General features: G+C 45.1%; 1 protein-coding gene across 1 annotated transcript in view; it reads left to right on the top strand.

Moving 5' to 3' along the window:
- Positions 1–24,040, top strand: part of KLHDC8B (kelch domain containing 8B) — a 31,173-nt gene extending 7,133 nt beyond the window's left edge. Inside the window, exons 2-5 of the mRNA XM_063123447.1 lie at positions 12,959–13,123; positions 15,681–15,905; positions 17,333–17,434; positions 23,719–24,040. Of these exons, the coding sequence (XP_062979517.1) occupies positions 12,959–13,123; positions 15,681–15,905; positions 17,333–17,434; positions 23,719–23,915 (689 nt within the window). The 3' untranslated portion in view covers positions 23,916–24,040. The remainder of the gene's footprint in view (positions 1–12,958; positions 13,124–15,680; positions 15,906–17,332; positions 17,435–23,718) is intronic.
- Positions 24,041–24,367: the final 327 nt, after the last annotated feature.

The raw sequence follows: 24,367 nt of genomic DNA on the forward strand, positions 1-24,367 counted from the left end.
TTATCAGCTGGAGAGCTCAAAACTTCCAGGCTCTTCTTCTTCTTACAGGCCTTTGTTGAAGGCACATCAAAAGAGTTCAAAATGGCATTGACTGAATAGCTTCAGTGTCACTCGCAGGCTGAAGCAGCTCCAGCTGAGGCATGTGTCTATTACACAGATATCGGGGATGATCCAAAAGAAAAAAGAGAGGAGCATTTGGTCTTAGCTCCTTTTAAAAACCTAACACTTTCAAGAATGAAGGGAAACAGCAACCACACACCCTTTCCAGTAGAGACCAACCAGTACCTCACAAGTCATAGTGTGGTATAGTGATTAGGGTGTCAGACTACAAATAGGGAGACCCAGGTTCAAATTCCCACCTAGCCATGAAGCTTAATGGGCGAATCTGGGCCAGTCACTGACCGGGTTTGAATGACACACTGCAGCTCATTGTGGGTTATTTAACCCACACACTGTGGCACACACAGCTGAAGAGAGGGACAAAAGTCCTTGAAATAAATAAGCCTCGCACAATGTATTTGAACTCACACAGTGTCTTTGAGCACGATGCTGGTAACGCTGGGTGTTGGGGAGGGGAGAGCGAGGGGGAGAGATTGTTCCTCCATTTGTGCTGCCCTTCTGAGGAGTTTCAAGTGCCTCAGAAGGGTACTGCAAAAACGACACCCTTCCCAGTGTGTCTTTTTCCTGTGACTGGCCAGTCATGAGTGTGCTGTAAATTGCTCACTTAGAGAAGCCCTGAGAGTGTGTTCCCACCCACACACATCTATGAGATGGTGAGAAAGAGAATGGCTACCACCTTACCCCATTCCCTATTGTGTGGGAAAGGTGGTTGCTAGGCACGAAATGGGGGTGTCTGTGGAATGGCCTAACCTCAGGGGCCTGATTGGCTGTGATCTTTGCCATTAGCATTGAACATGTGGAGGAGAGGCACCATCCTGGATCTTTATCCTATATTGTTCATAGAGTGACTGCCCAAAATTTTACCCCCTTCTTAAATCCTTTGCTAGGGAGAGACTGGGGATCTTAACTCAGCCTTCCACAACCTGGCACTCTCCAGATGTGTTGGACTATAACTCTTATGATCCCAGGGTAGCTGGGATGGCCTAATTAGGTGAGACAAGGCATATTACATTCCATTTTAGTAAATAGCATGTGTGGATAGGAGCAGTGGAATTGGGCTTCCCACATGCGTTTTCCCAGAAGAAGGCAAGGAAACTCCAGGGGTCATTTTTTGTCAGGTACTTGGGTGGAAGAAAGGGTTTGCTTTTCTCCCTGTGCTGCTATAATCCCAGTCTGAGAGCTTCTTCAGATGAGCCTTTTATCGCACGTTCGTGACTGACAACTCATGGATGTTTGCGGGTCATTTTGACGACACAGTGATCCTCCTGCACATCTTCTGCTCCTTCTGCTGTTTTTTTCCATCACAAAATAAGACCCCTAAAATTCGCCTTTTCTGAGCTACAGCAATATTTGTCGCTATTTCCTGCTCTGTGCAGGAGAAGTTGCGCTATAAAATGCCCACTAGAGGGCGGTGTCCCACTAAACTGAATAGGCCACGTGGTCCGTTTCTTCCCTGTGTGTTTCTGTTTGTCCCAATTGCAGACGAGAACCAGGAAGCGGAGCAATGGTAAGGAAACATAATTTCCACCCGTCTGAAAATCCTCGTTATCACTCTCCCCACCCTGCGCAGCTGCCATTTGCTACCATGTTAAATGCTGGGAGATCTGATCACAGATCGCTGTTGGTCTGTTTAGGTCTCAGTTTCCCCATAACAAGGTAACAATAGATCATCTACATAAGATAGTTGAGCTGCCTGGGCTACCCTATTCCCGCTCCATCGCATTTTTTCCACTCTGAGCTTAATCTGCCTCTCACAGGTGCCTCCTTTTTGAAAACAGCTATGCTTGCTATTCCAAGATAGCAAGAATTGCTGGGTTTCAGCTTTGTTGCATAGGATACAGTAGGTAGCTTGTCTTCTATCTGGGAAAGGGTGTGATGGTTTTCCTGGATTCAAATGGTTGAGAAGACGCTCTGTTGAAAGTGGACTACGTTTCTTTAATGGGGGTTCTCAGGGATCTGTGCCAGAGTGACGACTGCTCAGAGGGGAAGGGACATGTCCTATGCTATTACACTCCCTGCCATGAGCAACTGAATGCTGCAAACCTAATGTTTAAGAAGTTGGCTTCTCCCAGGTCATTTGTCCATCGTCTAGCCCAGGCAGTGGGGCTCCAGGGTATCACGCAGAGAGACCTTTCTCATCACCAGCTACCTGGTCCTTTTAAATGGAGGTGCCAGGGAATAGGGTTTGAACTTTGGATCTTTGACACCAGAGCTATGGTGCATAACTCTGCTTTTGCTCATCTGGAGGCTGGACAAGGAGCAATACAAGGCATTGAAGCCCTGGTCTCTGGCGACTGCAAATCCTCTTAATTCAAACCCCCTCCCCGTCCCCAAATGCACACTTTGGCTAATGAGATCCCTCCAAGACTTGCTCTCCCTTATGCATAAACACAGGCGTGAAAGAGAGCTGGTGTGGTGTTGTGGTGAGTGTGTCACAACTAGGATGAGGGAGACTTGGGTTCAAATCTCTATTCAGCCATGAAGCTCACCGGGTGACCGGTCACACACTCCCAGTCAAACCTACCTCACAAAGGTTATCATGCGGGTAAAGGGGAGGGAGAAAGAAAGGTGGAGCAAGGGTATAATAAAAATGAAACGAAGGGATAATACTGATCAGCAAAGCCTTTTTAAAAAAATTAAAAATAATAAGTGAGAAACTGCTTGTATAAAAATGCATGCTAAGATGCGTTGACTTTAGTAGGCCATTCAAAGCAAGCTTAGCCAAGTGCACTCTGGAGTCTGCTTGGCTAAGCCACACACAGCTAGAGAAGTCACCATGAGCAGTGACCACCAGGCTAGCAGCAGTTGTGAGAATTCCTCCTACATTTTACCTTGCCGGAGCTTTTGATAGTAGAGGGATAATTTTTAAAAAGCCAATTTTTAAAACCTGTATAGAACTGGTAGCATCCTGTTTGTTCCCAGGCCCCTAAACGGTTTGGGGCCAGGTTATTTGAAGGAACGCCTCCTCCCATATGTACCTGCCCGGACCTTAAGATCATCTACAGGGGCCCTTCTCCGTGAGCAAAGGAAGTGAGGCAGGCTGCTACCAGGAGGAGGGCCGTCTCTGCTGTGGCACCCTGGTTGTGGAATGAGCTCCCCAGAGAGGTCCGCCTGGCGCCTACACTGTACTCCTTTCGTCACCAGCTGAAGACCTTTTTATTCACTCAGTATTTTAACACCTAATTTCAACTTAAATTTAAATTTTACTGTTTTAACTCTGTATTTTAATCTTATATCAATTTTGCTGCATGGTTTTATCTTGGTTGTGCTTTTTATACTGTATTTTGTATTTGTGCTTTTAACCTGTTGGTTGTTTTATTATGGTTTTAATTCTTGTGAACCGCCCAGAGAGCTTCGGCTATTGGGCGGTATAAAAATGTAATAAATAAATAAATAAATATCCTTTAGCCTAGCTTCAAGAACACTTTAACTGGAGATGCTGACAATTGAATTTGGGACCCCTCTGCATGCAGAGCAGGTGCGCTGCCATTGATCTGTGGCTTCCCTACATGGATAGAAGCATTGATTTTCTTCGCCCCATTTAATTTTTTTCCCTTTTGAAGCAGACAGTGCAAATCTGTAGATCCCAACATCACAGAGTTAACAAATCAAAAAAAAAATGTAGCCGCCTGAATGGCCAAGTCCAAATGATCTGTATGTAATTGATCTATTTCATCTATCCATTCGCCTTAATTATCCAGCATTTGGTTGCGTGATAAAAGCCTCTAATATTGCCTGCGGTGATTTCCTACCACCGCCACCGTACATTTCACTTTTTTCACATCTGAGATCCCATTTTCTCCCTTTTATGTTAGTTTCAGAAATAAGATCTGCTGCTTGAGCTTCTGTATTCATTGCTTGGTTTTTAATCTGCTCAAATAAGAAGGGCTTTTCTTCTAATGGGCGTTGAGGACTTAAGAGCGTTGGGGTGTTAACTGACAGGATTCCACCCAGTTTGTAGTCATTTCTCCTTTCTTGGTGGAACCAAGAGGGCTATTTATATTGCATTCTTAAGCCTTTAACTTTTTAAATTTATTGCATACTTAATTGTATTTTTATAGTTTTAATTGTGCGCTGCCCAGAGAGCCTCAGCTATTGGGCAGTATTGAAAAAGTAATAAATAAATAAATAAAAATAATACATATTTGTGTACAAAGTTTTGAGCTATGTTTGGAACTATTGTGTTAGATGATGATCCTGGATAAAAACGTAATACATAAATAAAAATAATACATATTTGTGTACAAAGTTTTGAGCTATGTTTGGAACTACTGTGTTAGATGATGATCCTGGATAAAAACGTAATAAATAAATAAAAATAACACATATTTGTGTACAAAGTTTTGAGCTATGTTTGGAACTATTGTGTTAGATGATGATCCTGGGCTTCCATCAGGAATTGGCCAGTGATTGAGACACGAGTCCTGTGGTACCTTTCTTGATGCCACATCTGCTGGGTCTAGGCAGCCCTGCACAATGGGAAAACGGAAGAGAACAGAAAGGGTGCAGAGGGGAGCAGAAAGGGAGATTTGTGCATATCTGCAAGGAATATTGTCCCTAGATAACTAGTACTGTTCAGTCCTCCATCCTGGATTGGGGGAGGTGGGGAAGCCTCTCCCCCTCCCTTAGTATCTGCAGAGTGGTGGGCAGGCTGTGCTGGAAGCAGAACTTGGCAGCATGGCTGGGTTGCCATGGTGTCTCCAGGGATACAACGCGCCGAGTATAATTAGATGTGATTGCCTGGTATCCCTGTGTGTTTCATTGTTGTGTGTGTTGGAAAGGAGGGGGTGGCTTCCACATGCGGGGGATGGGGGGGAGACGGCAGGTGCTGGGGCCTGCCAGGGGGCAGTCAGATTGGGGTCTGGGGTCTCAAAGTGAAGTGGGGATTTGGATGTCAAGCAGCACAAGGAAGAAGGTCTATTGTTCTAGAGTAGGGGCTGGTAGGATGCAGGGCATATGCATAGCCAGGTAATGCCACATGCAAGGCTAGAGTGGGAGGACATCCCTAGGGTCCTTTAGAAGGTCTTTTGCTCCTTTCGACAAACAGAGGGAACTTGGTAAACTGGGTTAAATGAGGGTCTAGTTTCTTCAGTTTTACTGCTGGGTCTCAATTTGTCCCCACCTGCACTGTAAGTGGGTAATGTGGCCAGTACTTATTTATTTATTTATTTATTACATTTATATACGGCCCCATAGCCGAAGCTCTCTGAGCAGTTTACAGAAGTTAAAAACAGTAAACATTAAAAATATACAAAATGTTAAACCATCAAATACAACAGTATAAAAACAACAGTATCCATTTAAATAACAGTTCTGGGGTCCATTAAGAAACAAACTTAGCGTTGTTAAATGCTATTAAATGCCTGGAGAAAAGTCTTGACCTGGCGCCTGAAAGATAACAGTGTTGGTGCCAGGCGAGCCTCATCGGGGTAGACTTATGGGAGACTTCCCCAACCTTGTTCCCTCTAGATGTTGTTGGACTCTTAACTCCCATCATCCCTGACCACTGGCCATGCTTGCTGGGACTGATAGGAGTTAGAATTCAGTAACACCTGGAAGGGCCGCCGCTTGCCCACTCCAGCTCTAGAGGGAGAAAGATGGACCTTTAAAAGTGGGACCCATGTTGGAAGTTGGAGTTAAAGAAGGGTCCTGTGTTCGAAAAACTTGAAAACTACTGCCGCAGGTGTTTACAGCCTATGTGGTTACAGGAGAGCCATAATAAGATAAATTAGAAATTAGGGTCACCATATGAAAAGGAGGACAGGGCTCTTGTATCTTTAACAGTTGTATAGAAAAAAGGAATTTCAGCAGGTGTATAGAAAAAGGGAATTTCATATTGTATAGAAAAGGGAATTTCAGCTGGTGAAATTCCCTCTTCATCACAATAATTAAAGCTACGCAAGCCATGCCTAGTGTGGCCAGATAAAATAGAGGACAGGGCTTCTGCAGCTTTAACTGTTGTGATGAAGAGGGAATTTCACCAGGTGCTGCATGCATACAAATGACACCTGCTGAAATTCCCTTTTCTATACAACTGTTAAAGATACAGGAGCCCTGTCCTCCTTTCCATATGGTCACCCTAGTAGAAATCAAAGCCTTCTCTTCCTTCTTTGCAGAAGGCACAGCCTAGAAATTAGGGAGCATAGATGTTACCGAATGGGGGGATGATTTTCTCTACCAGTGGACCCCTTCTTTAGAAGGGTTCCCCAAATTGGAATTACTAATAGACCGTGACCAGTCAGGATGAATCTTCTCAGCCTTTAGGAATCATAGAATCATAGAATAGTAGAGTTGGAAGGGGCCTATAAGGCCATCGAGTCCAACCCCCTGCTCAATGCAGGACTTCACTCCCATCAGCCCTAGTCAACATGGCTAATGGTCAAAAATTCTGGGAGCTGCAGTTCAAAACGGCTGGAGGGCACCAGTTTGGGGAAGGCTGGCCTAGTCTGTCTAGCTGCTTGGGGAGTTTCTGAGCCCTGTTGCCAAGGTCCCCTCCCTTCCTTCAGCCCAGCTCTAGTGGGGGAAAATAGAAAAGAAAGGTGCATTGGATGTTCTTGCCCAAAGCCCCAAACACAGAACTTAACAAAAACTTTGTGAAAATCCTGAGATCACCAACGGTAGCTTTGTAAATCTGCAGTCTCTCACATGAAGAAGGGTTTTGATGAGAAATTCTCTTTTTAAAAACAGTCCAGCCAAATGATTAAATATAAAAAGGAGTTTATTTGAGAGAAAAGAAAAGGAAGAAGCGCCATAGAAGTCAATAATCATACACAGAAAATTCCAAATAAAACCAATGAAGTCATTCTAACAGTACATTTTTACATGCTTAAGTAGGATCTTGGGTTTTAGAGCATGTGCAGAGTTCAGTGCAGAAAGAATATCTGAGAAAGAACATCTTGGCCTCCTGATTAGATCCTATGAGGAAGACAATGAGGAGTCAGAAACTGGGAATATTAGTTCAGTAAAAGCCACCCCATTATTGGAGACTGATTATTGTTTGTCCAATGGTGTCCAATTTCTGATATCGGTGGTCTAGCCAGAATATCAGAATTACTTACTGGCTGGTTCCGGCCGTACCTTTGAATGGTAAAAGAGGTGGCCAGTGTTAAATGGACAAACCGTTTTATGAAAGAGCTTAAGTTTTGGATGTCTATTGGAGCAGAAAAAATGAGATCCAGCTTAGACATGATGCCAATTTGCAGACACTCTAGGGAGCGTGGTGAGCTACATCAGAAGTAGGGGTTTGTCACAAATATATTTTGCTAACAGCTGAACTGTAGACTTGGCTTTTCTTATAGGAAAACTTGGCTGGGAACGAAGGTAGAACAATAGGCCAGAGGGATCATGATGGTTTCCCTAGTGGAGACTCTTGCATATGAATTACCCTAACAAAGGGAAGCTGAAGTTGAGGAGTTCTCCAAGGTATTATCTTGTCCTCCTCCCCTTTATTTAGAATGTAGGGCAAGGCAAGTTCATGTTGGTCCTAGTAAAACAATAGGCATCTGGGATGATTTGGTCTTGTTGGGGAACATCAGTAAATGAGCAAACAGCAGACAGAAAGCTTCCGCCCACCTACACTTTTGTTCTGGTTCTCCCTCGAATTATCCCATAGCGTATGAAAGCTGTTGTTGTTGAGCTCCATCACACCCGCCTCCGCCATGCTCCGGCATGCACCCCAAGAGGGCTGAGCCGGGCTCCGCAGCACTTGCTTGGGGGCTGCCGAGGGAGGCCCTGCTCCTCGTCTTCCTGCTCCAGCGCGCGCCCCAGGAGGGCTGGGCCTGCTCCGGGCTCCGCAGCGCTCGCTTGGAGGCTGCCAAGGGAGGCAGCTCTGCTCCTCCTCATCCTTCCGCACCCCCAGTGGCCGCTCGGAGTTCAAGAAGAATCGCACTTCCCGAGGGGCAAAATACGTCGCCAAGAGGGGGGGAAGAACCGCAATCACAGCAGGACATAGTCGACGCCATCCGAGTCCTTCGTCATGATAGCAGACTAAAAGGTGGGCGTCATGGGAGTCTTTTGCATGAAATTCGCCATGAAAGCACGCTATCAGCCTGGTGTGATGGAGCTCTGTAACAGAGATTTGCTACATGCCATCTGGCCTCTTAGCAATGGAGGCAGCCTGGCAAATGGGCACAAATTTAATGGAGGATTATATTTAACTCGGACAAATAGATGTCACACATAAAATAAATAAACTTCATACAGTATATTCCTAATTGTCTGCGGCAGGAGCCCCAAACGAGTTTCTGCCCCGGGCATCTTGTACCAGGTCTGGTGCTAAGCATGCTAAGGAAAAAACTGAAGGCTGCTCCTGTTCGTGGTCTGGCAGCCTATAGTTCAACACGCAAAGATGTTAAGGGAGGGGATGTCAAACTCTTAATGGGTGAAGAGACAAATTCCCTTACCCAGCAGAATACCAAAAGCCACAGCTATGATTTTTTTATTTCCAAATTTCTGTTCCTCTTGAATTCAATACCAAACTCTGGCTCCACTTCACTTGAAGCTACCATTAGAAAAGACAACTCGTTCCATTCTTTCGATGCATTCTCTGTTCTTAAATATTCATAACATTGAACCCTCCGTACCTGACTCTGTGCTTTCTTATGCTCCTCCCCTTGCCAGCAACCAGTTACCCGAATCACAACCTGGTTCTCAAGATGTCTCAAAAAACAATAACAGAGACATTGAACAGGACTAATGGTTGGGTCTGCAGCCACATGCCAGTTCACCCTGATGGTGGGATCCCAACAGCCCTGATGCCCCTGAATGCTACCCAAATGAACACCCCAGATCCTAAGGACTTGAGACCAGACTCCATTTGAGATGAGACACGCAGGAGCACCAATGAATATATTTAGTTGCATGCCAAAGTAAAAGGACATTTCTGTTAAGGTTGCAATAGGTCCAGGGTCTTTGTGGGGCGCAGCAACTGTGATGTCATGTATGTACAGTGGGGGGTAAGCGATTACCTCCAGGAGTGATTGGTTACCTAGCTTCACCCCTTCCTTTATTTATTTATTACATTTATATCCCATCTTTTTTCCTCCAAGGAACCCAAGGCAGCATACATAATCCTCCTCCTCTCCATGTTATCCTCACAACAACAACCCTGTGAGGTAGGTTGGGCTGAGAGTCTGTGACTGGCCCAAAGTCACCCAGTGGGTTTCCATGGCTGAGTGGGGACTAGAACCCAGATCTCCTGACACCCAGTCCAACACCACAGGTTACTATCATTTGTGGATGCCAGGCCCCATGAGCCACAAAGAATTCACAGACCTAGCAGGTCAATATTTTGTTTGTGGAAAGAAAACCGTTAAATTTTTGCCCCCTTTATGAAGTAGTGTGATTATATAATTCTGATGTGGTTCAAGATCATGCTGAAAATATCCGCGAAGTAGCAAAGTCAAAGACTGATGAAAGCCAGACCTTTATAGACTTAGCTTATTGGGATTTTTGGCTCACTAGGAACACAAATTGTTCCGATAACTTGTCTTTATTTGTATTGCTATCATAATTTGCATCTTCGTATTCTATGTCATGACTGCTTTGATGAAAGTCTGTACCCAAAGATGTTCAAAAGCAGCCACACAGGCCATCACCCATGCAAGAGTAAGAGTAAGGCAGATGGTTCTCGGAGAAATCGAGAATCCAGAATGGAATAAAAGAGAAGTTCTTGAACTGATGACAATAGAAAAATAAAATTGTGATATGTAGGCTCGATGCCTACAAAGGGGGGAAATGTTGAAGAAAATTAAAGAAATCACTGGTCCAAAAGATTCCCAAGTGAAAAGCTCAAGCACAAACAAAAGACACTGACCAAACATTTGACCCAAACACCCACCTACCCACAATGTTTCCCCGGATCAATAAAACTGAAGCTAGCCAGATGGGCTCCAATCACTCCCCTTCCTGCCAAAGTGTGTAAATCACAAACTTGCCACATTCCTGACCCATGCCACATACCTGAAAGCAGGAAAGGAACATCCTTCACCTAGAAAAAAAACAACCAATCAGATACCCCTCTCAGAACAATTTACAGTTTCGGGTCCACTTTGTTACGATTAACGTCCTTGGTGTCTCTTATCGGAGAGGTGCCATTTATTGCTGTAGAATTGTAGGATGAATTGTTTATGTTACTAGTTAGGTTTCTTTTCTTTTTTTATTTTTTTTTTATTTAATACATCAAACAATACATCAATACAAAATAAAACAATACTACATAATACACAATAATATGAAATAAACATTTGATAAACATATATTCTAACTTAATTCTCTTAACATAATCATACTTAACATAAAAGTGCTCCCCCCCAGCCACGGGATCTTATTCATGTTTCCAAAATCTCATTGCTTCCTCTGGAGGTGTTTTCCCTCTCCCCTTTAATAATACAAATTCTAGAAACTGTTTCCATATTCCCTCAAAATCATTCATTTTTATCATTCCTCTCCTAACTTTTATATTACATGTTAATTTATCATTAATAGCAATATCCCATATTTCTTTATACCAATCTTCTATATGATAATCCCCTTGAACCTTCCAGTTCCTAGATTAATCTTGCTGCTGTTAACAAATTCGTTATCAATTCTTTTGTCTCTTTATTACAATTCAATTCTCCATATAATGATAACAATGCCACTATAGGTGTCTCTTCAATCTCCATTCTTAAAATTTCTTTTATCTCATTAAACACCATTTTCCATAATTTTTGTACAAATTCGCATTCCCACCACATATGTAAATACGTTCCTTTTTTTTGACAACCTCTCCAGCAGCTTGCTGAATTCATCTTATTTATTTTAATTAAGCTTATCGGGGTTAGGTACCACCACCTCCATACAATCTTATAATAATTTTCTTTTATCCTCACAGACATATTTCTCAACACTCGTTTCCATATCCCTTCCCAACTCTGTTGCCCTATTTGTTCCTTCAAGTCGGTTTCCCATACCATCTTGCCTACACTTTCCGTCTCCCCCTTTTCCACTAATATTCTATATATTTCACTCGTTAACCCTTTTATTAATTTATTTTATCTTTTCTCATTTTCTTTTTTTAAGATCAGCTCCTCAAATTTCGTAATAGCTCTACACTCTCCATTATCCTTTAACCATTTTTTCGTCCATTGTTCTAATTGAAGATAATTTAACCACATTAAATTTCCCTCTTTTAGTCTCTCCTTTATTTCTTCTCTAGTTCTCATCTTTTCTAGCCAATCTTTTAACTTCATTACATTTCTCTCTATTAAACTTTTCCCAAACTTGTCTTTTAAATTTCCCGGAAAGTTCCTCATCATTATCACTGGTGATATTGGGGAAATACTTGGAAGTAAGTCCTTTTTATATAATCGCCATATTTCCCAGTGATTTTTTAAAAGGGGGTTCTCTATTTCTTCCTCCCATTTCTTTGCATAATCTCTGAAAAATATATTTTCTAATTTCCAGTCTATATCCTCTCTTTCTATCCTCCAACCAACTTAAATCTCCTAATCCTATCATACTTTCTACTACATGTCTCAGCCTATTAGCTACGTGATATAATTTTAAATTTGGGAGCCCTAGCTCTCCTTTTTTTTGCGTTACATACCAACTTTTTTTGTTTAATCTCGCCTTTCTATCATCATTACAAAAAATATTTACTATACTTTGCCAACTTTTTAATTCTTTTTCTGATATTCTTATTGGCATCATTCTAAATAAAAAATTTACTTTTGGTAAAATCCTCATTTTTATTAGGGCTATTCTTCCAAACCAAGATAAATTTATCCTTTTATATTTTTCTAGTTTACTCATAACTTCTTTTTTCAAACTATTTAAATTTTCCTTTTCTAAATCTTCTAATTTCCTAGTAAGCTTAATTCCCAAATATTTTATTATTTCTTTAACTTTCATATTCTTCTCTTTACTCTCCCAATCTCTCTCCTCCTTTTTGCTATAATTAAACAACAACGTCTCTGACTTTGTCCAATTTATTCTTAATCCCGTCACTTCCTCAAACTCCCTCAGATGATGTTTTATTCTATCCATTTTCTCTAATGGATTTTTAATTGTTAATACCGTATCATCTGCAAACACATTTATTTTTATTTCCTCTTTCCAACTAGTTAGGTTTCGATTTATGATGTAAGGTATACAAACAAAGGGGGAAGGAAAAGGTGGGAAGAGGAGAGCTGAGAGCTTCAAACAGTTCTCAAAAAGTATAAGAGATTGCTGGTGACGAAAGATGCCTGTGAGCTCAGCCTTCAGCTTGTGAAGAGGCTGCCTCCTCCTACACGTGTAGCCTGAATAAAGCTTTTGTATCGGAACCTGCCTGCCAGGACTTTTGCTTCATCTCGGCTTTAGTTAATTTCCCTGATACAAGAATGTGATGAAAAGCAATTACGTAATGCATTGCTGCAGCAAGCAGCAGTTATGAGCGAGTATATCCTGCTGTCTATTAAAGGCAGCGGCTTTCCAGCCCTACGGTTGTTCAGTCACATCTGCGGAGAACTTCCACAGTTCTGAGTGAGCCTCCTAAAAAGCTTGATAAGGCCCCTATGCCTTGGGTTTGACATCTTTGCTTTAATGTTTGGGTATCCTTAAATCTCTGCTTGTCAGTTTTGGAATCTTTCACAGGCATTCCTTTAGGGCCCTTCGAATCTTCCTACACTTTCTGCTGGCATGTCTTGGGTTGATTAATGTCAGAAGCCGCATTCTAGGCAACACTGGTTATTACTCTTGGCAGTGCTGGGTTTTTTTTTAATGGCCTTATTATTATGTTGTCTGGTACTTGACACACACGAACTGTTTTTTGCTTACTCTGCCCACCCCTTTGACTTGTTCCCATCCTCTTTTCCAGATGGTATTGCTTATGCTTTAGGCGGGATGGGCTCAGACACCTCCCCACAGGCGCTGGTGCGGATGTATGAGCCGGCCAAGGACCATTGGCAGCCCCTGCCCGCGATGCCTACACCCTGCTACGGGGCCTCCACTTTCTTGCACGGGAACAAGATCTACGTGATGGGTAAGGATGTTTAGTTGATTAACCAGTTGGATTAATCAACTAAAAATATTTTGATGGACTGAAACAGTTCTCCCCCATTAATCACGTGGCAGATTTTTAAATTGATGATTAATGCAAATTGTAGGATGATAAGCACTGTTTTAGAAGAGGCAACCCCCACCCGCTCAATTGCGCAAGATGCTGCGTTTAATGTAGAAATGACATGGTGCTTCCATAGGAGGCTTAGTATTTGAGGTAGGGAGGATGGAAAGCATAGGAAGAATGGAAGGCTAGAGATGAGGGGAAATTATTGTCAGTACCGAGAACCCACAACAGTTGAGGCTGTGATGATCTTGGGCCACCGGACCATGCAGGATTTTCAGATTGTGTTTAAACACTGCACAGCCTGAAGACCTTTGTGACTGGTCTGACCCTGTTCACATACAGTCAAGAATTAAACCTATTTTGAAGGTTTCCCTGTGTGTGGTAATAATTGCATAGAGGGGAAGCGTGGGGGCATGCCTTTTAGGGGGCACACACTTTTGGGGGTTGCCTTTAAAGAAGAGCCTGATTGGAACCCTCATTGTACAGAATTCCCAATCATGGGGAGCCTACATCAGCTTTTCCCAACCTGAGCTGGCCTGCAACCCCCATCATTCCCAGGAGTTGCACATCTGGAGGGACACCAGGTTAGGAAAGGCTGGCCAACATGCGTACAGCAGGCTCCCCTTTATTCAAAGTGCTAGTTTTACCATTCAAAGCCCAAAACAGCTTGGGGCCAGGCTATCTTAAGGAACACCTCCTCCTATATGTACCTGCCTGGACCCTAAGATCATCCTCAGGGGTCCTTCTCCGTGAGGCCCTGCCAAAGGAAGTGAGGCAGGTGGCTACCAAGAGGAGGGCCTCCTCTGCTGTGGCACCCTGGCTGTGGAATGAGCTCCCTAGAGAGGTTTGCCTGGCACCTGCATTATACTCTTTTAGACGCCAGGTGAAGACCTTTTTATTTTCTCAGTATTTTAACAGTTTATCAACTTAATTTTTAACTTTGCCATTTTAAATTTGTATTTTAAATCTGTATTAATTTCTGCATTGCTGCTTGGTTTTATCCTGGTATGTTTTTATACTGTTATCTGTTTTAAATTTTGAATGGTTTTCATGGCTTCAGTTTTTGTGAACCGCCCAGAGAGCTTTGGCTATTGGGCGATATAAAAATGCAATAAATAAATAAAAGGCATTGCCCCGAACACCCGGGGGAGGGGGGAATGATGGCAGAGGCGGAGCCAGCAGCCCCGCTTTTCCGCCTCCACACGCTTATCATTATGTGGAGGGCGGCATGCCTGATTAGGCCTTTGGAGGTGGTTAATTCAAAGCCCTTTATTCTGAGTTAGCAGCCCCTGTATTTTTGAACAAGGAATCTCAGCATGTGTCAGCCACACACCCTTGCTGGATTGTCTAGGGCCATTCACAGGCCACCGTGTTCCTCTATCCATCAGCGATGACAAGCATGCCAGCGTTTCCATGCTCTCTGATCTTGAGATGTACACAGCCAGGCAAGTCAAGGGCCTTTGAATCATTCAGAGTTTTATTTTTTTTATTTATTTATTTAAGGATTTTTATGCCGCCATTCAGCCAAAAAAGGCTCTCATGGCGGCTTACAAAGGTATTTCTTGACAGTTATTATTATTATTATTATTATTATTATTTATTTATATAGCACCATCAATGTACATGGTGCTGTACAGATAACACAGTAAATAGCAAGACCCTGCCGCATAGGCTTACAATCTAATAAGTTGTAGTAAACAATAAAGAGGGAAGGAGAATGCAAACAGGCACAGGGAAGTGTAAACAGGCACCGGGTAGGGAGAAGCTAACAGTTGGATCTCCTCACTTTGAACCCCCTTCAGCCTTGGGATCATGGGGGGGAAAACAAACCTGGAATGGAAGTGAGTTCAGTGGCTTTTTACTAGTTTACAGGAAGTCTTATCTCAAGATGTCTTATTTGCCCTCCAGCTCTGTCCTGTCACAAATATATTATTCTCCGGATAGCCTTGGCTCAAAAACACAAGAGTTTGGGAGCCTAAGGGCTAAACTACATGCCATGTTAAATACACAAATTGCAGCTGATGTTCATCCTTTTACCTGGGAAGGAAGCATGCCCGGTCCAGATCGGAACCACCATGCTTGCGTAGGTGAGGCTTAAACCTTCCATTTCCCACATAAATCTCTCCCACCTCCCCCACATGTTGAGGCTAAGAAAAAAGAAAAAAAACCTCCATTGGAGGGTTTGCTTCTCTTTTTTAGCTCCAGCGTGGGAGGGTGAATTTAGTGGGGGGGCGAAGTGGCTGTGTGGGTAGGTTTAAACTTCCTCTACCCATGTGGGGTGGTTCAGATTGAGTTGTTGTGTGCTTACTCTGAGGTAAAAGCGAGAAACAGCTGCATGTCTTTAACACAGCATGTGGTTTCACCCTAAGTCTCCAGTCCTTTCTGTCTGCCTCTGAATCTGCAGCCAGTCTGCCCCGCCACCTTTCGAGCCAAGGAGAGCTGGTGAGCTGTGAGGTGTCTCCCCTTTCCACAGGAGGAAGGCAAGGCAAACTGCCTGTCACGGCCTTCGAAGCCTTTGACCTGGAAGTGAGGAGCTGGACCCGCTACCCCAGCGTGCCCAGCCGGCGTGCCTTTGCCAGCTGTGCCATGGCGGACGGCTGCTTCTTCAGCCTGGGAGGACTGCAGCAGCCAGGCCCCCACAACTTCTATTCGCGGCCCCACTTTGTCAACACCGTAGAGATGTTTGACTTGGAGGAGGGTAAGCTGGGGTTGCGTGGGGGAGTTGGGAGCCTTGAGATTAGCTTATGTTTGCTCCTGCTTAATAGGATGGATGGATGGTTAAAGAAAAGGCCTAGGCAGGCATTCAGCCTGGACACGTGAGGGCTGAAACTAGGCAGGCAGAAACTCTTTCAACCATAGGGTTTGCTTCCATTTTAGAGAAGCTCTTGTGGGCCGTATTCCAGTGGTGGGCAGGGCTGAAGGCAAAATGGGCAGGGCTAAATATATTGAAATACCAGCATATTTTAACTTAAAGCTCTGAACTACCAATAACGAAGCCTTAGCAGGGGCATTTCAGCCATATAGAATGGGGGAACATTGCTCAAAAGCCAAGAAACCATCAAGTGCTCAGTTATTGGGGGAAGTGGGTGGGGCCTTCTGCAGATTCCCAGAGCGCTAGGTTTGGCTCGCAGGCCTGTGCTGCTGCATCTGAACTTAAACTCTGGCTGGGGGTGTGGTGGAATACAAAAGCCCCGCCCCCAGTATCCCCAGCTCCGCCCTTCCTGTTCCTGAGAAGGTTGAAGGATGAGGTCTGAAGAGGGCGATGTCCTACTTGAGTTTGGTTGAACACAAGTGAAGCCCCCTTTCAGATCTTGCCAATCAACCTGGCAAGGTCAGGAACAGGGAGGCTGAGCCCTGTGAATATGGGGACGTTGGGGGCAGGGACAGAGCACAAATCCCCATGCTCCCGACACAGGTTCATATATCCTACTCAGGGCTATTGTGTGTAATCCATCCATTAACTTATCCAGCATGATGATAGATGCACTCACCCAGATTAGGGTGTGCATCCCCCAGTCAAGATGCATCTTTGCGTTCAGGGTTCTTGGTCACCCAAGTGCTCCCTCTCCATTTAGAGTGAGTTAAATTCTCTTTATAGCTTAGAAAAAAAGGCAAGTAACGGGAGACATATAAGGGGTGCACAAAATCATGCAAGGTATGGAGAAAGTGGATAGGGAGACATTTTTCTCCCTCTCTCATCATACTAGAATCTGGGGTCATCCCATGAAGCTGGTTGGTGGGAGATTCAGGACAGATAAAAGGAAGGACTTCTTCACACAGTGTATAGTTAAACTATGGGATTCACTTGCACAAGATGTAGTGATGGCCACCGATTTGGATGGCTTTAAAAGGGGGTCAGACAAATTCCTGGAGGAGAAGGCCATCAATGGCTACCAGTCCTGATGGCTACATGCTACCTCCAATATCAGAGGCCATATGTACACCAGTTGCTGGGAAACACGGATCGGAGGTTGCTATTGCACTCATGTCCTGCTTGTGGGTTTCCCATTGGGGCAGCTGGTTGGCCATTTTATGAACTCAGTGCTGGATGAGATGGATCTTTGGTCCGATCCAGCATGGCTGTTCTTATGTTCTTTATTCCCCTCACCCACAATCTCCATTCAGGTTCCTGGAGTCGGCTGAGCCGTGCCATCCGCATGAGAGACAAGAGGGCTGACTTTGTCGCTAGCCACCTCGGTGGACGTGTGGTAGCAGCAGGTGGCCTTGGTAAGTGTTGCAAATATGGGACATCTCAAAAGCCAGATGTGGGGGTGATGATGGAGATGCACAAAAAGCTGTTCTGGGGGGCAGATTTGGATTGAGATGTCTGAGAGTTGAAATATAACATCTTAAAATAAAGAACCTCACACCATCCCTCTCAAAGTGTGTCACTCCTCCCCCCCTTTATCTGCCAGAGACATGTCTAGCTAAGCCAGTTTTTTAAGCTTTTTTTTTTTACTTTGTTTGTTGCTTCGTTCTTTCTCTCTCTGTTCTTATTCTGGATTAGCCAGCAACAGTCCCTAAGAGCATACCATCACAGGCTGACATAGGAAGCAACAGCTATTAAAAGGAAAAGAGCCATAGCTCAGTAGTAGAGTGCATGTTTTCATAGAATCATAGAGCTGGAAGGGGCCTACAAGGCCATCGAGTCCAACCCCCTGCTCAATGCAGGAATCCACCTTAAAGCATCCCCGACAGATGGTTGTCCAGCTGCCTCTTGAATGCCTCTAGTGTGGGAGAGCCCACAACCTCCCTAGGTAGCTGATTCCATTGTCGCACTGCTCTAACAGTCAGGAAATTTTTCCTCATATCCAGCCAGAATCTGCCTTCCTGTAACTTGAGTCCATGATTCCGTGTCCTGCACTCTGGGAGAATCAAGAAGAGATCCTGGCCCTCCTCTGTGTGACAACCTTTCAAGTATTTGAAAAGTACTGTCACGTCTCCCCTCAATCTTTTCTTCTCCAGGCTGAACATGCCCAATTCTGTCAGTCTCTCCTCATAGGGCTTTATTTCCAAACCCCTGATCATCCTCGTTGCCCTCCTCTGAATCCCCTCCAGCTTTTCTGCATCTTTCTTGAAGTGTGGAGCCCAGAACTGTACACAGTACTCAAGATGTGGCCTATCCAGGGCCGAATAGAGGGGAACCAGTACCTCGTGCGATTTGGAAGTATACTTCTATTAATGCAGCCCAAAATAGCATTTGCTTCTTTTGCAGCTACATCTTGTGTGTATAAGAGCTCCGTTTCAATCCTTAGCAGCCTCATCTTGAGGATAGCTGGTAGCAGGGTTACTGGGAAGAACTTTTCCTGAGATCATGGACAGCTGCTGCCCATGAGAGTTGCTGAGAAGGCTAGATAGAACAGGGGCCTTGATTCTATACACGTCAGATCCTTTTGGGGACATATGCAATCAAGAACTTGTTTTGCTAGATCAGCCTTCCCCAGCCTGGTGCATAGCTGGCTGGGGGATTATGGGAGTTGGAGTCCTCTTTATCAAAGTCTTTGAGGGCTAAATTCTCCATGGTCACACGCAGTTGTAATCGTTTTATTGCTTTTAAAAAGAATTCTACTTGTTTTAATTTGTTAATGATTTAATACGTTTTTAGCTGTTTAAATTTATGTTTATATTGTTTTGATTTTATCTGTACGCCGCCCTGAGATCCCAGCGATATAGGGCAGGATACAAATGTTTTAATAAATAAAATAAATAAATACATCTGGAGGGCACCTGGTTGGGGAAGGCTGTGCTTGATCCTCAGCCTGATGATCCATCTGCCATATGAAGCCCACAGTCCAGGAGGACAATGAAGTTAGCTGCCCCTGTTCATTGGCTATAACATCTGGCAATCAGAGAGGTATTCTACCTCTGATCACAGAGGTGAGCATGGTTTAGGGCCTTCTCACACAATTACTTTGGTGATATTCGGGAACTTTCCCCAGGGATACCATTTGCCCAGTGATTATGTGAACAGGCTTTTAGTTAGCCCTAAGCACAAGTTAATTGCCTTTTTTGTACATGGAATCAAAGTGGGATAGAAGTTAGTTATTTTCGGCTCTTTCTGTGTGTGCCAGGAGCACTTAGGGCTGAAACTAGGTCACATAGCAAACATGGGATTATCTCTGGATACAAACTCCACAGGAAGGACAGAGGCATAAGGGCCATAGGATGCTGCCTTATACTGATTCAGACCTTTGGCCCATCTAGCCTAGTATTGTTGGTACTGGCTGGCAGCAATGACTCTCCAGAGTCTCAGGCAGGAGTTTTTCCAGCTCTCCTTGGATTGAGCAGGGACCTGCAAAATGTGCTCCACCACTGAGCCACCCCTCTAAAGGGAAGGAAGGTGGGGGGCCAGGCATTACAGGGTAGAAGCAGCAGCAGCCCCTTCTTATCCACTTTCCCCTTGGCTAGGGAACCATAAAAACAACAACCTGAGGAGGAGAATAGTAGCACGTAGGCACCAACCTTCCAATGTCTCTGGCCGCTCACATTAGGCCGCAAAGGCACTGCTGCATAATGCATAGTTGCAGCCTTAATGTGGATTTGGCAGCCATTAGCACAATTTCATCTTCCTGTCATACTTGCATTCTGAGCAATGAAAGGTTAGAGGCAGAGTGCGGATTCTCATCCACGTTGGTGACTGTGAGCGTAGAGCCAGATATATAAATTATCCCAGGTTACTTCCATCTGGAGGGGGGAAAGAGATGTGGAATAAATGCCCTGCCAAGTGCTGCCAAGGGAGGGCCTGCATTTGCGGTAAAGCCCATGCCTTGCAAGCAGAAGGTCCCAGATTCAATTCCCGGTAGCTCCAGTTAACAGATCTCAAGCATCAGGACTGTGAAAGATGCCTCTCTCCTTTAAGGTGCTGGGAAGCTGCTGCAGATCAGAGTGGGCAAAGTGGAGTAAAGAGCGTGACTCTGTATAGTGCAGCTTCATATGTATCGTGTTAATTTTCCAAGACAATTCGTCTTGAATGAAAGGTACAGAATTATGTAACACTGCAGGACTAAGCCCACAAATAAGCGAAGGGGCAATTTACCACATTTTACCTTATCTTTTCAGCAGTGAGGAGGATGAGTGCAGTGGGTAACATTTCTTCCATGCTAAGCCATCTTGAGGTCACGCTCTGAAATGTAGTATCCTGAATCCATTCGGAATGTTATTTCTTTTTCATTGATTTTAGGTTTTTTTTTTAAAAAAAAAAAACATAATCTTGTGAAGATTTCCTGGAGTGGGGATTGATTGTACACCTTGCAGGAGAATAAGGGTGACTTGATTAATGTTTACAATTTTCGTTGACTAATTAAAGTGAGATGAAGCTGTGCCTTATTTAGGGAGTCCTTTCTGAAGGTTGTTTAGCATGTTTAAGATATATTTAGTGCACACTTTTATTGTCCTTTTCACTACGTAGTAATAGAGGTGGTGGCAGTTTTGTTCTGTATTTTTTGCCGTCTCAAAGAGCCGATAATGTGTTGGATGATCCTAGCCTGCTTTAGGGCTTGTGAGGACAGAACCACTTATGACAACTATGCAATTTTCATGCATTTAAAGTTTTTTTTTTAAAAAAGAAATCCTATGAACAGCTCAAGTGATGTGAGTCTACATAATATGCCTTCAATAACAGCGTCAGCTAAAGATAGTGTGTCTCCTCTGAATGAATGCTTGGAGGCGGTAATGGGCTGGATGAGGAAAAACAAACCGAAGCTGAATCCAGACAAAACAGAGGTGCTTGCTGTCAAGGGCTCTGACATAGGTTTGGAGGTGTGTAAACCAGTTCTGGATGGGTCTACACTCCCCCTGAAAGACTGTGCTCCCAGTTTGGGGGTGCTCCTGGATCCGTCACTCCAAATGACAGCCCAGAAGATGGATGCGACGGCCAGGAGTGCCTACTATCAGCTTCGGCTGATACGCCAGCTGTGCCTCTTCTTAGAGTCAGAAGACCTAAAGACAGTAGTGCACGCGCGGGTAACCTCAAGGCTTGACTTCTGCAATGCGCTCTACATAGGGCTACCATTGTACCTAGTTTGGAAACTTCAACTAGTTCAAAATATGGCAGCCAGGTTGCTCACCGGTACATCTCGGGGTGAGCATATTACCCCAACATTAAAATCACTCCACTGGCTGCCAATTAGTTTCCGGACAAAGTACAAAGTGTTGGTCAATACCTTTAAAGCCCTAAATGGTTTGGGTCCAGGTTACCTGCGGGATCGCCTTCTCCCATACAGTCCGCCCTGCACACTCAGGTCCTCTGGGGTGAACTTACTTCAGTCAGCTAAAACTAGGCTGACATCAGTTTCCCAGAGGACCTTTTCTTCTGTCGCCCCCGGATTGTGGAATGGCCTGCCGGAGGAGATTCGTAAAATTAACTCTCTGTGTGATTTTAAGGCAGCTTTAAAGACGCCTTTTCCGGCAGGCCTGTCCAGACCAATGTTGAATCATGAATTTTTAAGATGTATTGATTCCTGTTCTAATGTTGTTCCCCACCTCGATCCAAAGGGAGAGGCGGGTCAGAAATTATTATTATTATTATTATTATTATTATTATTATTATTATTATTATTATTATTATTGGTGTGTGCCTTCCTTTTGCACTGAACCTGTAGGTCTCCCCTCTACCCTCCCTGGCACTGACTTTTCAAAACTTACCATCTCCTTTTCCCATGTAATACTAGAGCAGAATAGGGGTTGTATCCAATGTTAGCCCTACTTAGAATAGACCCATTGAAATGAATGAGACCTGAGTTGGTCATGACTAACTTGTGTCCCATTCATTTCAATAGATCTACTCTAAGCAGGACTAACACTGGATACAATCCTAGGTCTCTCAGGTATAGGTAAACTTTACCTGTCATTTTCTGAATGGACATATCTGCTGTGGAATGCCCAAAGGTCTACATTTTTTGCTACATATAGGTTGGACCAAGCATGGTTGGAGGTTTGCCTGTAGTGGTCTCTGCCCTGTACAGAAAATAAAGCCAAACTATGTTTTTCTGTCCCAGCTTCAGAGTGGGAGTCAGAGCCAGAGATTCTGTGAAAACGTGCTGTCTGTCTCCTTTGGCACTGGGTCGTTGACTGTCATGCAGACCCTGTTATTGTAGTTGGCAGTGCCAGGGGCTCTGGCAAAGTGGTCTGTGGCGAGAAAGTGTGCCAGGATCTGCCTGCACTTTTCCTGGCTTAAGTTTGAGCTCTGAGTCTCTGCTTTCATAAGCATCACATTGGCTTGTAAATGAAACCCTTCGTTAGTACAGCAGTACGTGCTGTGCAGTACTTCTTCTTGGGAGATGTTTGCCTTGAAGTGTGGCTCAGCTATACTGTTCTTTGGCCGTCAACACAACAGGCATTCTTGGGGGCCCTGCTGTGTGCTGTTATTTATTTATTTATTTATTTATCATACTTATACCCCGCTCCTCAGCCAAAAAAGGCTCTCGGAGCGGCTTACACTTAGCAAAAAAGACAGTCCCTGCCCTCAGGCTTACAATCTAATAAAGACATGACACACAAGGAAAAGGAGTCAAGGTGGGAGGGAGGGAGGAGAGAGAAAGAAAGAGAGAGAGAGAGAGAGAGTCCAGCAGGAGCAGGCCCCGATGTTACTTCTGCCTGCTCCTTTCCCCTCAGTCTTTCTTCTTCCCCACAGGGCCAAGATGGCAGTTTGCCCTGTGGGGGGGGGGGGGGAAGAGTCCAGCAGGAGCAGGCCCCGATGTTACTTCTGCCTGCTCCTGTCCCCTCAGTCCTTCTTCTTCCCCACAGGGCCAAGATGGCAGTTTGCCCTGTGGGGGGGGGGGGGAAGAGTCCAGCAGGAGCAGGCCCCGATGTTACTTCTGCCTGCTCCTGTCCCCTCAGTCCTTCTTCTTCCCCACAGGGCCAAGATGGCAGTTTGCCCTGGGGGGGGGGGGAAGAGTCCAGCAGGAGCAGGGCCCGATGTTACTTCTGCCTGCTCCTGTCCCCTCGGTCCTTCTTCTTCCCCACAGGGCCAAGATGGCAGTTTGCCCTGTGGGGGGGGGGGGGAGAGTCCAGCAGGAGCAGGCCCCGATGTTACTTCTGCCTGCTCCTGTCCCCTCGGTCCTTCTTCTTCCCCACAGGGCCAAGATGGCAGTTTGCCCTGTGGGGGGGGGGGGGGAAGAGTCCAGCAGGAGCAGGCCCCGATGTTACTTCTGCCTGCTCCTGTCCCCTCAGTCCTTCTTCTTCCCCACAGGGCCAAGATGGCAGTTTGCCCTGTGGGGGGGGGGGGAAGAGTCCAGCAGGAGCAGGCCCCGATGTTACTTCTGCCTGCTCCTGTCCCCTTGGTCCTTCTTCTTCCCCACAGGGCCAAGATGGCAGTTTGCCCTGTGGGGGGGGGGGAAAGAGTCCAGCAGGAGCAGGCCCCGATGTTACTTCTGCCTGCTCCTGTCCCCTCGGTCCTTCTTCTTCCCCACAGGGCCAAGATGGCAGTTTGCCCTGACAAGCACCAGCAGAGTGTGGTTGTGCTGGGGCAGCCGCTGTTTGGCTTATGGATCTGTATTTCTCTTCTTATACAGGGAACCAGTCAAGTCCTCTGGAATCAGTGGAAGGATTTAACCTGGCAAAGAAGAAGTGGGAGCCCTTGCCCTCTATGCCCACTGGCCGCTGTTCCTGTTCCAGTTTGGAGGCTGCCCACCTGCTCTTCGTGATCGGAGGAGTAGCCCAGGGTCCCAGCAGTGCAGTGGAGGCCCTGCGCCTCCAGGAAGAGGTCTGAGTGATGCTCCTTTGTGGACAATTTCCTGCAAACACAAGCCAAGAGGACTTAAAGTGCCTGACACTGGGGACAGGATGCACAGAAGAGAGAGCAGGGAGGAGGAGAACACATACTTCATCTCTGACGTGGTGGCCTGCAGCGATTCTCCTTCCTTTCGCTGTTGTCCAAATGACTTGCTTCACCTTTGCAAAGCATAATTGGGATTGGAGCAGTCTGTCCTGCAGGCAGAGTAAAGGGTCAAGCTCTTGAGCAGCTCCCCTTGCCTGCCGGGGCAAGGTAGGCTCAATGGAGCAGGCTCTCAGGCCCAGAACAAAAGGCTCTGCCGTGCAGCCATGGTTTCTCCATTTCACACGGCCTCCCAACTCCAAATGGACATGGTAAGAATCTGGGCTGGGCTCAGGTTGAAGTGGCAGCGTGATTGCTTTCCCCAAACCCAAACTCTCAATTCAACC

This window comes from Elgaria multicarinata, chromosome 3 (genome assembly GCF_023053635.1).
Source record: "Elgaria multicarinata webbii isolate HBS135686 ecotype San Diego chromosome 3, rElgMul1.1.pri, whole genome shotgun sequence".
In the NCBI taxonomy this organism is placed as follows: domain Eukaryota; kingdom Metazoa; phylum Chordata; class Lepidosauria; order Squamata; family Anguidae; genus Elgaria; species Elgaria multicarinata.